At 42.9% G+C, this 15,910-nt stretch overlaps 1 protein-coding gene across 1 annotated transcript in view; it reads left to right on the top strand.

The window, feature by feature from the left end:
* Positions 1-15,910, top strand: part of LOC122555879 (annexin A10-like) — an 84,129-nt gene that overhangs the window by 19,435 nt on the left and 48,784 nt on the right. Inside the window, exon 3 of the mRNA XM_043702124.2 lies at positions 9,524-9,618. Within this exon, the coding sequence (XP_043558059.1) occupies positions 9,524-9,618 (95 nt within the window). The remainder of the gene's footprint in view (positions 1-9,523; positions 9,619-15,910) is intronic.

Below are 15,910 nucleotides of genomic sequence, written 5' to 3'. Positions count from 1 at the left end.
GTGGTCAGGCTTGTGTATCTTGGGAAGGAGGTAGAACCGGGCAGTGCAGGGTTCCCGGACTATGAGGTTGGAAACTGTGGGTGGGAGATCTCCTGAGGTGATGAGGTTCTGTATGGTCTGGGAGATGATGGTTGGGTGATGGGGGGTGGGGTCATGCTCAAGGGGGCGGTAGGAAGAGGTGTTCTCGAGTTGGCGTTTGGCTTCAGCGGTGTAGAGGTCAGGGCGCCAGACTACCACTGCGCCCCCTTTATCTGCTGGCTTGATGGTGAGGTTGGGATTGGAGCAGAGGGATTGGAGGGCTGCGCGTTGTGAGGGTGACAGGTTGGAGTGGGGGAGGGGGGTAGACAGGTTGAGGCGGTTAATGTCCTGGCGGCAGTTGGAAATGAAGAGGTCGAGGGCAGGTAATAGGCCAGCGCGGAGTGTCCAGGTGGATGCAGTGTGTTGGAGATGGGCGAAGGGGTCCTCGGAAGGTAGCGGGAGTCCTGATTGTGAAAGTATCAAGCAGATTTGACAAATTGGATCGATTGATGAAGGAGTCCATAAATGTAGTGCCTTGCTGTTTCCAGGACAAAAGTAGCTGCATCTTTCCATATACAGCTGACTATCACCATGGAATGTCAGGTTCAGCAAGCTTACTGTCTGCTGTATATACACACAGGCCTACACTCCATTCCTGAAGCCAAAGGTACTGGGCATCAATAAGAAGGAGAAAGGACATAATCGGCCTCAACCTCACTCCAGGTGACAACTAAGCAAGCAATTTAAGAGATTTAGGATGCATCTGTGGAGGTGCATAAGATGCATGTGTGTTCCTGTGCACAAAGTGACCTGGCAAAAGCATTCAAGTGACGTCATTGAGCTCTAAAGAGAAGGCCTGAAGTGGTGAAATGGTGTGTGAGTTGGTCTGAAATCAACCGTGATAATGTGATGAGGTCAGTGATTTGAGGATCGAGAATTATGTGAATGAGGGATGGAAGAGGATGGTTTCTAGTTTGAGAGTACATCACAGCCATGCATTCAATATGAGGTCTGTTAAATTAAGGTGTCTGCCTACAGTGTGTGGGCCTCATAGTAAAGTCCACATGACTACAGAAAGCAAGGAAGGACACTTGTATGTGATTGCATTTTAACCCAAACTTCTTACTTTTTACACAAAATATGCATGCATTATCATGTACATTTTGAGTTGTCAAAGTTACCAAACATATATGTGATTGTTGCCATGCATCAGCAACTGTTTGTTATTCCAGCCACTTCCTCTCTAGTCTGTTTATTTACAAAAGGCAAACTTGATTTTAAAAGTGCTTGTAACTGTTGTGATACATATGTTTGGTCAGCTCCTTCTTCAACATCTGCTGGTTCGAATGGTGCACTCCATGGTTCAGTTTCAGATTCTTCTCAGCTGGTTTATACTGTGGCCTTAGACTGCTGTTTTCTTCAGAGGCATTAGCTGTATATGACAGGTGATCTTTTCAGTTTGTGACTCCAGCTTCAAGGCTCCTGCAGTGAACCCTCTGCACTGTTTGTCCGTCTGTTCATCAGTTGATGTGGCCCGCGAAGTACTGTAAATCTTTTCTGATGCATTTAGGGTTATTAATCAGAGCTGTCAACTTGCCTCTGCTCAGATGAATGGCTTTACTTTTGTACTTAATAACTGGAATTCCAGGTCCTCAGATTAGTCATAGTATTGGGCACTCAGATTAATATGCCCTCTCTGTGTGCATGCTGTTCCATCACAGAGTTCTCAACATTAGGTTTTTTTCAGCTTTGGATTGCCATTTGGTGTAAATTTTCAAGGTTTGTGTAGCTCATAATGTTGGAAGAAACATTAGAGTCAACCTGGCACTTCATATCCATGGGATGCTTTCGTTCTGCTGTATTGATTGCAATAGTTACAAACTATTTTCCCCTTTAGGTTTGAACTTTCTGCAAGATGAAGAGTGAATTATCTAAATCTTCATCCTGCATTTCTCCAGTGCCATTGACATTGCATGTTGATCAATGGACTCTTTTTCACCTTAATCCATAGTATTCAACATGTACAGTACATGGGTAACTTTCATTTGGAGTTCAAAACATGCCTTTAAAGCCTTCAAAAAATACCTTCTCTGTGATATTTCTGCTTTTGAGCCAGATTTAGGGTAGGATATGTTTTAAAGCAATCTCTTCCCAATAGCGATAAAAGTGTAGTAACTTGCAATCGCTCCAGCTTGCCCAACAAATCTGTTGCTATTTTGTAATTCTATATGGAAGCAATCTCAGGTTTTCCTTCATATCCCCTATCATTTAAACAGAGATTAGTTGGGAAAAGCTGCAGTCATTTCCACCTAACCAGTTTTTTTTTTGACTGTGGCTTTCTTTGTTGTTCTTTTTCATTTCAGTAACACAGGTCACAACTCTGCAATATCTGTCTCCCTGGGAAACAAGCCCACTGCCCCTTGGCCGAATACTTTAATTTCCCCCTCCCACTCCCCCCAAGGACATGCAGATCCTGGACGTCCTCCATCGCCAAATCCTTACCACCTGACGCCTGGAGGAAGAACGCCTCATCTTCTGCCTAGGGACCCTCCAACCACATGGGGCCAATGTGTATTTCACCAGTTTCCTCATTTCCCCTTCCCCCACCTTACCCCAGATCCAACCTTCCAACTCAGCACCACCCTCGTGACTCGTCCATCTTCCTTTCCATCTATCCGCTCCACCTTCCTCTTTGACCTATCACCTTCACCCCCACCTCGATCCACCTATTGAACTCTCAGCTACCTTTCCCCCAGCCCCACCCCACTCCCATTTATCTCTCACAAGCCTCATTCCTGATGAAGAGCTTATGCTCAAAATGTCAATTCTCCTGCTCCTAGGATGCTGCCTGACTGGCTGTGCTTTCCCACCACTGCACACTCAACAATATCTGTCTCCCCGTCAGTATTTCTTGCGCCTCTACAACAGCCATCCTAGTGCTTCTTCTGACAGTATGTTTCAATGTCCAACACAGCACTGTGTTCAAAACAAGACCTTTATTGAAGTGAACTTGTGATGTCTGCCTTGTGTGTGTATGTATGTGTGTGTATGTCTAATGACAGAGATCACACAAGTACAGCAAACTGGAAAGGACATCTGTACATGGATCTTTCCCAGATCGAAGAAGGGTTGCAAGTGAAATATCCAATAGCCATTGCTAAGTCTATCTTTACCTGTATTTATGTATGATTTGAACATGAGTGAAGGAAACATAAACTCAGATTTGTTGATGACATAAAATTTTGACAAATGGTGAGCATAACTGTAAAATACTCCAGGAGGACATAAATGTACAGAACGGGCAGATACTAAATGTACAGTTTTATGAGAAAGTGAGAGGAAATGCATCTTGGAAGAATAAAACAAAGAATGTAATGGAAATCCACTACACTGTGGAAATAAGCAGAGAGCCCTAGCGTTTTAAATATCTAATCTTTGAAAATGCAGATAGTTAAAGTCAAAACAAAGAAATTAAAATGTGGTGTTAAAAGTAGAAATATTCAGCACATAAATTAATGCAAACTTTGGTTTGGCCAATATTAAGGTACAGTTTGAAGTTTTGAGTTTCTCATTATAAAAAGGACAGCCACAGAGAGAATACTGTTTTGATTCAACAGGGTGACGCTGGCAATGGGAAATCATTATTGTGAGCAAAAACCCGAGATACAAAGACTATTTCTACCTCAGCGAAGATAGGTGGGATGCTATCTGATTTGGTGACTGTCTGTAATGTTTTCAGTTTTTAATTACAGAAGATGAGGTAACTTTGGCCTTGGAAATTAAAGGAAATTACATAAAGAGTACGTGTTCATTCCATATTTATTTTCACTCCCATAATGCACATGAAAATTAGGAGAGATGCGGAACAGACACCTAATCTAATATCACCCATTTTACACTGTTGTTTTTAGTTAAAATTATTGCCATTAATTTTAGTTTATTGTAAGGGATTATGCGCTGCAGGTATAACATATTCCTTAATATGCCCTTGCTGGAATTGTCAACGTGTGTTGCAATGGGAGAGTTCCTGGAACAGTTATTCCGGACTGTTTACATTTGCTAATTATAAATTAGATCAGTTTCATCCTTTAACATAAGGGGAGATGGAATTTCAAACATCACTGAAAATCATTTTCTGAAGAAGGTGAAATTACAGTGACTAAATTCCCAAAGTAATTCTTCATAAATAATGTAGTTTTAAAAGATCAAATTTCCATTCATGCACACTAGAAGCATATGTATTGATTATTTTATTTAAATTTAATGTAAAATAAAATAAAGGAAATAAATTATACACTGTTATCATGGCATCTTTTATAGATGGAAAGGCTTTCCAAAATTTAGTTTTGAATCCTTATAAATGTAAACTATATTATATCAAGAGAACAGATCAGTCAAACAACATTATAAGAACTTAAATGTTATTGCTTGAATTAAAAAAGCAATAAAATTGTATTAGTTTTTGTCCTGTTTCCACTATTATTAATCACATCCATTCTGACAAGACTTCTCTATGAACTAGCTGGTTTCAATTCAACTGAACAGTGCTACTAGTTTATTTAAAGCAATTTTTGTGTTTTAGTCTTTATTACTACCATGCTTTTAAATTATTAATTAAATATTAATTGCCAATCAAATCATCATCATTTCACCACCTACATCTCTCAAATGCAACTTATTTGACAAGGCAACAATCATATTTTAAAACCCATCATGTTATATGTGAATTTGTCTTTCCAGGCAAGTGAGACATTTTAAGGTGTTTTGAATCCCTCAAAGTTAAAATGAGGTTTCAAGAATAGCATTTGGATAGTGGAATGTAACTTTCTGCAAAATGATGGATTGAATTGATCAGACTTCATGTAATTCTGCATTGCCTTATCACAATGAATGGCATGCAACCATAGCACTCTGGGAACAGTAGATTCTAATCCTGAGACAATAACCACATGTCAAGTTATATTTCCAGTTGTATATCTCCTATTTTTATTCTACCATATCGAGAGAATCACTGAAATTTACAGTTGAATTTACAAACTGGATTATCTGCTTAAACACGAGGGGGACTTCGTAACAGCAAATATTTCAAACAGATTAAGATAACATTTGGTAGCAAAGACCTATGTGCTTAACCAGAATGAATAAACCCCAGCCCATATTACGCTTTAGACCTCATTAAAATTAAATGAGTGAGCTATGGATACCTGCTAAGAATTCATAGGCAGTTCACTAATCAAGCTGTTCGATTACATTTAGGTTTGGTTATCCTTAACACAGCAGAATCGGTGCTTTCAATATTCATGCAACTCAATTTTGGAAAGACAGGCATAATGACCTAAAAGGTGATTTCTTAACTGGGATGCCTTAACTTTATTGGAATGGTGCTGGAAAAGCACAGCAGGTCAGGCAGCATCTGAGGAGCAGGAAAATCGACGTTTCAGGTAAAAGCCCTTCATCAGAAATCGGATACTGCCTGACCTGCTGTGCTTTTCCAGTACCACTCTAATCTTGACTCTAATCTCCAGTATCTGTAGTACTCACTTTTGTCTTAACTTTATGTTAGACATGCAATTCCGGCATGGAATATACAATGTATGCAGCAATTCATATTGAATGCTTAGACATCCATTTTGCACTATTACATGTATATTATCTTTTACATTTTTCTGCACAGCCTTGCAGAAGTTACGTTGTAACTTGATTGCAGCCATGCAACTTAGTGAAAGTGTTTAATTTTTAATTTACAGAACCAACAATCTCATGCTTAAAATTACAGCAGAGTCTCTGAAATACAGTAGGATTATTTCTCTAGCAAGATATCGTGAGTGAATTATTGTCATGTAATGCAAATTGATGGTATCTCCTGCAAGATGCAGTAGCTGGAGAATAGTTACGTACAAGTAATAGTGTCAAAACAATCCATTTCAGCAGTGAGATTTCCAAGTGTGATTGACAGGGGATTTGAAAACACTACAAACATTGGGTTGAATCTTAATTTTTTTTTGCCAAATCTGAGTTGCATCAATTTCTTTGTAAGGCAAGGCCTAGTGGTTTTCTCATTGTATCTTTCCAAACTAACTTCATTAATTACCCAACACCCCCCCCCCCCCCCCCCCCCCCCCCCCCCCACCACCACCATGCTGGACCTCAGTTCAAATTTCTGCCAATCTTAGTACGCGATGTTCCTGGAACAACTAACCACTTAGCAGACAACACCCAAGATTAGCATTGCTTGCATCCATGCCAACTTTAAAAGGCATGTTTATCCAAATGGCACTGGCATTCCGAAGCTGCCATGCTCGTCAAAGGACAGAGCTAGAACGTGGCAAAAAAAGAGGAAGATGGCATTGCTATGCTATGACAGGGGCCTGAAGGCCTTGCTCAAGGAAATTGTACAAAAAAGACTGGCAGAGGAGGTCATGCCACCAGACCAGGTTGCCTGTTGAGTTGGTGCTATCTCCAGAGAGCAGAGGAATGTGCAGCATTACAGTAAAAAGTTCAACGACCCACTCTGCCTCCAGGGTAATTGCAACATTTTTCTCTCTGCAAATTTACACTCACTCTGTTCCTATAGACAACTCCTGCCAAGATTCATGCTCTGTCACTCTCACTATTGCCTGCAACAATTTTCCTCATTCACTCTCATTCTTCCACCACTCCACACCGCTAACCCTGCAAGGCCTCTGTGCTGCCTACTCAGTACCTGGGAACCCATCACTATCTTTTTCATCTGCACTAGCCACACACTGTTACTTACTGATTCCATCACCCCACTCGTATCATTAAAGGAGATGACAGCTGATAATTGGGCAGAGTGAGACCACATAGTGAGACCTTAACTCACAAAGAGGCAGGGAGGTGCTGGGAGGCACCCAGCTGGAGGTGGAACCACACAGAGGTTCCTCAGACATCCCCTATCAGGGCATTCCAAAAGTGGCTCAGCCCACCATGCCTGCTCCCCTCCAATCTTTGACGGTTAAACCAAAGGAGGATCAACTTGATTCTGACAAGAAAACCCTTGGCATGTCTGGACTGCACTAGCAGGTTCCACCACAGAGCAGGATCCCTCAACCCAGCTGCAGAACAAGGCAGTACACAGACTCATAATGGGAGAGGGAGGAAGAAGAAAACTTATTGAGAATGCTTCGCTGGTCAGGTTGGCAATGGCTTGTATGTGGCTCTCAGGTTATGGATAAATGTTTGTTCTTTAACTGTACATGTGTTGTAACTCTCACTGTATAGGCCAAATGCATTTTATACCATCTGGCATCACAACATGGTCACAAATGTGGATCAATGGTTGCAGGTCTTTGTTGGAAGCCGACTGCACCATCTGGAAGCGGGAGATCAATGAGTACACAACACATCCAGTCACTCTGCCACTCCTCAATCAGCATCCCTCACGTTCATCTCTCTCTTTGCGCAGAAGTGCACTGATCGGCCCTATCCTCATTCTGGTCAACATCTTGTTCCTTACATAAGTGTTGCATGCCTTAGGTTTTCCTTAATCCTACCTGCTAACGCTTTTTCGTATCTCCTTCTGGCTCTGCTAAGTCCATTCTTCAGTTACTTCCTGGCTACTTTGGAACCCTCTAGAGACCTGTCTGATCTCTGCCTCCTCAACCTTAAGTAGGCTTCCTTCTTCCTCTTGACTAGATGTTTGACATTCCTTGTCACCCAAAGATCCTTCACACTACCATCCCTTCCTTGCCTCAGTGGGACAAACCTATCCAGCAATATCAGCAAGTGTTCCCTAAACAATCTCCACATTTCTGTCATACATTTTCCTGAGAACATCTGTTCCCAATTTAAGTGCCCCAGTTCCTGCCTAATAGCATTGTAATTCCCCCTCCCCCAATTAAATACTTTTTCCATACCATCTACTCCTATCCCTGGTTTGATGCCAAGCAGCAAATCCAATATGGCCTCCCCTCTGGTCAGCCTATCTACATATTGAGTCAGGAATCCTTCAGAAGCTGGATTCCTGTCCCTGCACATAAAGTTTGGTCAGATAGGAGGCTGAATAGTGCTGAAGGCAATTGGTCAAAATACGAGGCATTTAACTAACAATAATCCCTCTTAATTGGCAATTCACCACTGCCTGGTGAGAAATCTACCTCACCACTTGTGAAAAGCATAAAGATGGATCAAGATGCTCCCGTCATCAAGATAGGCCTTACCCACTTTTCATCCAAATTTTTAAAAATTTAGGCTTGGGATGTGGGAGCTGCTTGCTGAGTCGGCATATATTGCCTATCCCTAGTTGCCATTGAAAGGGTGAAGATCAGCTTCTTGAACTGCTGCAGTCCATGTGCTTTAGGTTAACCCACAATACCGAAAGGGAAGAATTCAGGATTTTTACCTAGCAACTTGGTTTCCAATATGTTTCCGAGGTGGAGGGAGCAGATGTGATGCCAATGAAACAGGCTGCTTTGTCCTGAATGGCATCAAGCTTCTTGAGTGTTGTTGGAGCTGCACTCATCCAGGCAAATGAGGAGTATTCTATCATACTCCTGACCTGTGCCTTTTAGATGGTAGACAAGTTTTGGAGAGTCAGGAAGTGAGTCACTCACTGCAAAGTCCCCAGCCCTTGACTATCTCTTGTAACCACTGTGTGTATACAGCTAGTCCAATTGAGTTTCTGGTTAATGGTAACCCCAAAATGTTAGGATTGGAGGATTGTGAATGCCATTGAATATTAAGGTCCAATGATTAGATTCTCTCATGTTGGAGATGGTCGTTATCTGGCATTTGTGTGGCGTGATTGTTATTTGCTATTTGGTAGCTCAATTCTGATATTGTCTAGGTCTTTTACACATGAACTGGTCCAATATCTGAGAAGACAAATATGGCGCTGAATACTGCGTAATCTGCCACACATCTTGCCTTAACCCACATCACATAGGCCCCTATAGGATTCCAGCCATTAAGATTGTCATTCAGATTATCAGTTAATGATTAATTACACTGCTCCTTTTTTTAATTGAAACATGATATCTAGCTGGTAAGTAATATCTAGCTGGTAAGTAATTAGTCAAAGTAATGCTCTTATCTCACTCAGTAGAATGTGGTAGCACTTAAATCAAACTACTTGATCTCTATAGCCTGCGTGAGTTACTTCTCTCCATCATTCTTCAACTTCTCCATCATTCTCCACAAATGTTTGAATTTTCTTCTTATTTTAAGATAATTCTCCAAGTTAATTATAAAATAATTCATTCATCTAATTCAGCAATTTTGTGAGAGAGAATTCCATGCTCAGTCAGGTCTCTGTGTTCATTTGTTTATTTAAACTCCCTTTTATTATTTTAACAATGATTTTAATTTGATTCCTTACATATGGTATTGCCAGACAATGGAAGTACTGTAATTTCAACCTTGCAAACTCATCAGTTTTATTGGCTTTAGGACACTTTTTTTGATAACATGAACAATATAATACTTAAACCAAAATCTTCAAATTAATATACAAACAAATTCTATTCTTTGTTATTTTTCCATATAGAATGCAATAAAGATGATCTTATTGAAGTTTTAACCCAGCGCTGTAATGCCCAACGGCTCATTATTGCTCAGATCTACAGTGGTTCATATGGACAGGTACGTAGTTTGATATTTTGCTGATATTTGTCATGAGTTAAAATGATCAAGAAAAGTTGAAGATCTCAGATTCTATCACAAATAGATAACATCCTTTCAGAAATCCTGAAGTCCTTTGTGTCATGTCATCAAGTTATCAGGTAAGGAGTTCTTGACAGTTGTTGAATTTATTTTCCTCGTTTTCCATTTGTAAATGGAGAGTGTTATCACTCTCACCATCTAGACTGAAAGACACTCTCATTAGGGAATTAAGTAAAGGTAGGGGCTTTGATTATAATAGAAGTCCTTGAAATGAAGGAACGGCCCTTGCTTAATTAATTTCTCTTAAAGGGAGTATCTGGCTTAATCTAGAGAGAAGAACATTTAAAAGGCATCTGGATGGGTAAATGAATAGGAAGGGTTTGGAGGGATATGGGCTAAATGCTGGCAACTGGGACCATGTCAGATTGGAATGTCTGGTTGGCATGGACGAGTTGGACTGAAGGATCTGTTTCCATTCTGTGTGACTGTGTGACTCTGTGGTGATATTTTTAAAAATTTGATGGTCTGCAGAGCTTCTTTTTCTTCATCAGACCCAGATTCCCTCAGCACCCCTCCGCTGGTAGTGGACTAGTATTTGACTGCTACGCCATCAAATACCCACCTCCACTGATATTTTACCAAGGGATGCTTTGGCTGTCTCACCCACCCTTGACCTCAAGTGGCCAATTGATTTTATCAGTGAGGAGAGGTGCACAGGCCACATGTTGGTGCCACCTGGTAAAACATGTTACCCCACTGTGCCCTCACCCCCACCTCTTGAACTCATTCAACCAACCATTTCTCTAAGGTCAGCCACACTGGCTTGGTAAAATTCACAACTTGCCGAATTCAGTTCCATATCTCATCAGAACCCACATGATTGCCCAGCAGCTCACAGACTAAGAGCTTCTGAAGGATTCCTGACTCAATATTTAGATAGGTCAACTAGAGCGGAGTTGAAATTTTATTGCTGGAACAGCACAGCAGGTCAGGCAGCATCCAGGGTACAGGAGATTCGACGTTTCGGGCACAGGCCCTTCTTCAGGAATGAGCAGAGAGTGTTCAGCAGGAGAAGATAAAAGGTAGGGAGGAGGGACTTGGAGGAGGGGCGTTGGAAATGTGATAGGTGGAAAGAGGTCAAGGTGAGGGTGATAGGTCGGAGTAGGATGGAGGCGGAGAGGTCAAGAAGAAGACTGCAGGTCAGGAAGGCGGTGCCAGGCTGGAAGGATCCGGCTGAGACAAGGTGGGGGGAGGGGGGATGAAGAAACTGGTGAAGTCCAAGTTCATCCCCTGCGGTTGGAGGGTTCCCAGTCGGAAGATAAGACGCTCCTCCTCCGACCGTCGGGTTGTTGTGGTTTGGCGGTGGATGAGTCCAAAGACCTGCATATCCTCGGTGGAGTGGGAGGGGGAGTTGAAATGCTGTGCTACAGGTTGGTTGGGTTGGTTCGTCCGGGTGGCCCAGAGGTGCTCTCTGAATCGCTCCGCAAGTAGGCAGCCTGTCTCCCCAATATAGAGGAGGCCACACCGGCTGCAGCGGATGCAGTAGATGATGTGGGTGGAGGTGCAGGTGAATCTGTGGCGGATATGGAAGTTTCCTTTGGGGCCTTGGAGAGAAGTGAGGGGGGAGGTGTGGGCGCAAGTGTTGCACCTCCTGCGGTTGCAAGGGAAGGTGCCGGGAGTGGAGGTTGGGTCGGTGGGGGGTGTGGATCTGACAAGGGAGTCGCGGAGGGAGTGGTCTCTACGGAAAGCTGATAGGGGAGGGGAGGGAAATATATCCTTGGTGCTGGGGTCTGTTTGGAGGTGGCGGAAGTGACGGCGGATGATGCGCTGTACATGGAGATTGGTGGGGTGGTAGGTGAGGACCAGTGGGGTTCTGTCCTGGTGGCGGTTGGAGGGGCGGGGCTCAAGGGCGGAGGAGCGGGAAGTGGAGGAGATGCGGTGGAGGGCACCGTCGACCACGTCGGGGGGGAAATTGCGGTCCTTGAAGAAGGAGGCCATCTGTGTTGTACGTATTTTGAACTGGTCCTCCTGGGAGCAGATGCGGCGGAGACGAAGGAATTGGGAGAATGGGATGGCGTTTTTACAGGGGGCAGGATGGGAGGAGGTGTAGTCCAGGTAGCTGTGGGAGTCGGTTGGTTTGTAGTAGATGTCCGTGTTGATTCGGTCGCCTGAGATAGAAACAGAAAGGTCTAGGAAGGGGAGGGAGGAGTCCGAGACTGTCCAGGTGAATTTGAGGTCGGGGTGGAAGGTGTTAGTGTAGTGGATGAACTGTTCAACCTCCTCGTGGGAGCACGAGGTAGCGCCGATACAGTCATCAATGTAGCGAAGGAAAAGATGGGGGGTGGGGCCAGTGTAGTTGCGGAAGATGGATTGTTCCACATACCCTACGAAGAGGCAGGCATAGCTGGGGCCTATGCGGGTGCCCATGGCTACTCCTTTTGTTTGGAGAAAGTGGGAGGATTGGAAAGAAAAGTTGTTCAGGGTGAGGACCAGTTCGATCAGTCGAAGGAGGGTGTCGGTGGAAGGGTACTGGGTGGTACGGTCAGTCGAAGGAGGGTGTCGGTGGAAGGGTACTGGGTGGTACGGTCAGTCGAAGGAGGGTGTCGGTGGAAGGGTACTGGGTGGTACGGTCAGTCGAAGGAGGGTGTCGGTGGAAGGGTACTGGGTGGTACGGTCAGTCGAAGGAGGGTGTCGGTGGAAGGGTACTGGGTGGTACTCCAACTAGAGCGGAGGCCATATTGGATTTGCTGCTTAGCATTAAACCAGGCCAGGTGTCAGATCTCTCGGTGGGAGAGCATTTTGGTGATAGTAATCACAACTCCCTGACCTTTACTAAAGTCATGGAGAGGGATAGAAGTTGACGATATGGGAAAAGTATTTAATTGGAGGAGGGGGAATTACATCGCAATTAGGCAGGAACTAGAGCACCTAAATTGGGAACAGATGTTCTCAGGAAAATGCACAACAGATTTATTATGGTGGGTGTGTTGTCTGTGAGCTATAGTCCCACATCCAAATGAATTGACAACCTGACCACCATAAAATCAGATCAGGGCAGCCCAGCCAAATGGAGGCGGGCCCATCATAAATTTTCAAAAATGCAGTCAGAGTCAATCCTTTCTTGGACACCTGTCCGTGTTTCAAATACTGGTGTCCATACAGCAAATTCTCTTTATCTGTTCAGAGGAGCTGGGTTTCTTTATCCAGGCCAAAATTTATTGCAGATTTCTAATTGCCCTGGAAAAGGTGGTTATTAGCTTCCTTCTTGAACTAGTTCAGACCAGTTGGTCTAGGGATACCAACAGTGATGTTAGAATGAGTGCACTGGAATTTTCACACAATAACAGTGAAGGAACTGTGACTTATGTCTACGACAGGATGGTAAATGACTTTGAGGGGACTTGCAGATGGTGATGAATCTGCTGCCCTTTTCCTTCTTGATGATAGTGGTTGTATGTTTGGGAGCTATACAAGGAATTTGGATGAATTTCTGTAGTGCATCCTGCAGGTGGTACACACTACTGAGTGTCATCATTGGAGGGATGTGCTGTTCAATCAAGCAGGCTGTTTTGTCCTGGATGGTGTCCTGGATTCCATTGCATTCCTCACTTGTGCCTTGTAGATAGTGGACAGGCTTTGGGGTGAATAAGTATAATTTGTACAAGTTGGCCTTAAATTCAACAAGGTTTGAAAACAAGTGCAAGGACTATGATTAACCTAGAACCTATGCCTCCTGTTATTTAAATGATTATAGCTTGCAGACAGTACTATAAACGTAGAGTGGCTCCTCAACTCTGTGTGGAGCCATAAAATCATTTGAGGCTGGTACCAGCTGTCCTGAATTTATTTTTGAGTTCAGCTTTCATTCAGTATTTCATGTGGCTGTGTAAACATGATAATTTAAAGAGGCTGACTAGTGGGCAACCTGCAGAGGTACTTTCAGCTTGCACGGCCACGTTGCTAATAGACATGATTAGCTAACAATACGCGAAGCTCGTCAGTCCAACTCTGCCTGACCTTCTCAAAGGGGGAGTGTATTCTGGCTGGAACTGGTTCTGTGTTCAGAAGGAAGTGGGCAAGAAGAACGATGCAACAATATGGCAACGAGCGAGCTCCAAGATTTTCCGATTTTATGTATTCAGCCAAAGTGAATATTTGCAATTGCATTCATGAAGCATAATCACATCCTCAAAGCACTTTACAGCCAGCAGAAATCCACCCCATGTGGCATAGACCCTCTCCTCTGCTGGCAAAATTCATGTGTTTTTTTTGTATTCATTTTTGGGATGAAGACATTGCTGGCTAGCCCAGCATTTATTGCCCATCCCAGAGGGCAGTAAAAAGTCAACCATGTTGCTGTGGGTTGGAGTCACATGTAGGCCAGACCAGGTAAGGTTGGCAGTTTCCTTCCCTAAAGAGTATTCATGAACCCAATGGACTTTTCAGGGTCATCATTAGATTCTTTCTTCCAAATTTTTACTGAAATCAAATTCCAACATCTGCTGTAGCTAGATTCAAACTCGGGTCCTCAGAACATTAGCTGGGTTTCTGAATTAACAGTCCAATGGTGATACCACTGGACCATCACCTCTCCTGATAGAGACATAATTAAAGCAGATATAGAAGTAAAGTAATGTTGGCCCAAAAACGTCACCCCCATGAAGGTCTTTTACTATTTAAATTTGCTGCCAATGTCCATTTGGCATGATGTCAACCAGTCACATTGGTTTGTGCCAGGTCCCAGCCTTGTTTCCAGTATTTTCTTGCCCACGTCCAAAATCTACATCCCTGGGCTAGAAAAATCTGCTTCGTATGTCCCTCAATGTAGCACTCCCTCTGTACATCATTAAGAGGAAAGCCTGAAGTCAAAATGCACAAAACTGTGGTACATCTCAAATTGATGGCCTTCTGGCTCAGAATTGGTGTTAATACCAACGGAGCCAATCTGACACTTTAAACTGTGATTACTGAAAATCTGACAAAAATGCAATGTAGTAAATAAGTCTGTTTTCAGTGGGGTGCCTTTCATCAGAACTCTAGCAATTTTTTTTGTGACTTGTCTGCTCAAGGTGTGAAACAGCTGGCTGTACTTTATAAAGTACAAACAGCACACAGATTGAGGAGTGAGTCAGCAGCTAACTGTCAACAGTGCAAATTAGCACAGTGGCAAAGAGATTTGAGTCATCAGGTTCACAATGCTGCTCATTTTATTCTGAGTCAAATAATCAGCTATTTGTGATAGCCCAGCCTCATAATTTAAACATCATTTAAAGGTACAGATCAAAGGCCATTCTATTTCACCTTGATTTCCATTCGACAAGATCAACAGACCACAATTGCTTTCTGAAAATAGTGAATTGAAGAGTGTAGATACAAAGAAGTAAAAACTGTGAACTTTTGTTGTGTCTTACTCAGAGATACACACTACTTCTCAGAGTAGGAGAGGGATGGAGAAAGAGAATATAAAACTGCATGAGAAACTGTAATGCAAAATTATGTATCAGGATGTAAAATGAGGGAAGTTTAGCTTTTAGACATTCATGGGGTAATCCAATGTTGATTACCAGGCAGAGCCGGTAGGAATGTGATGTGGAAGTGGGTATTTCTGGGGGAAAGCCAGGCTCCTGCTCCAGCCTGGAGATGAATTTTACCCCTCGTGTCTGTAGAAGATTTTTTTTTTAGAGAGATGCTTCTAACCATGAACCATAAGTTTGGAAGCAAAGACACAAGATTTTATCCATCAATCTCAAAAATTATCATTTTCCTAATCTTCTTGTGTGTCATCTAATGACATACTTCCATGGAAAAATTTTCCTGGAAATTTTCTTTCACTGATGTGGAAAGACAGAAAGGCCGACTTACAGGCATAATGTGTTTGCGTCTGGAGATTTTCCTATATGCTTAGCCTCTCCTCCTTAACTCGTCATTTCTTCCCCCTTTTTCTCATTCTCTCTCATGCCACTTTTCTCCTCTCTCACGTATCCCCTCCCCGCTTACTCTTACTGCCTTTTACTTTCCCTCTTCCCCATTACTCTCTTCCTCTTCCTCAGTCTAATTATTCCTTCAGTGTCTAACGTTGCTTGACTTGAAAAGAGCATTTGGTCTTTGCAACCCACTTTCAGACCACAAGACATTGACCAGAGAGTATTAAGTTCAAATTCTGGTCAATTCCTATATGTTGCTTTGGATGTTTCAGAGCTATTCGGGGGAAAGTTTCTCTCCTGGGTGTGATGTGAGGAAACTGGGAATTTATGGTTAGAATGTAAAAAAA

Source organism: Chiloscyllium plagiosum, unplaced genomic scaffold, assembly GCF_037043375.1.
Source record: "Chiloscyllium plagiosum isolate Xiang-an unplaced genomic scaffold, Cpla_swu_hap1 HiC_scaffold_1, whole genome shotgun sequence".
Taxonomy (NCBI): Eukaryota; Metazoa; Chordata; class Chondrichthyes; order Orectolobiformes; family Hemiscylliidae; genus Chiloscyllium; species Chiloscyllium plagiosum.
The sequence above is the reverse complement of the archived record's forward strand: the minus strand, read 5'-3'. Positions and strand labels throughout refer to the sequence as shown.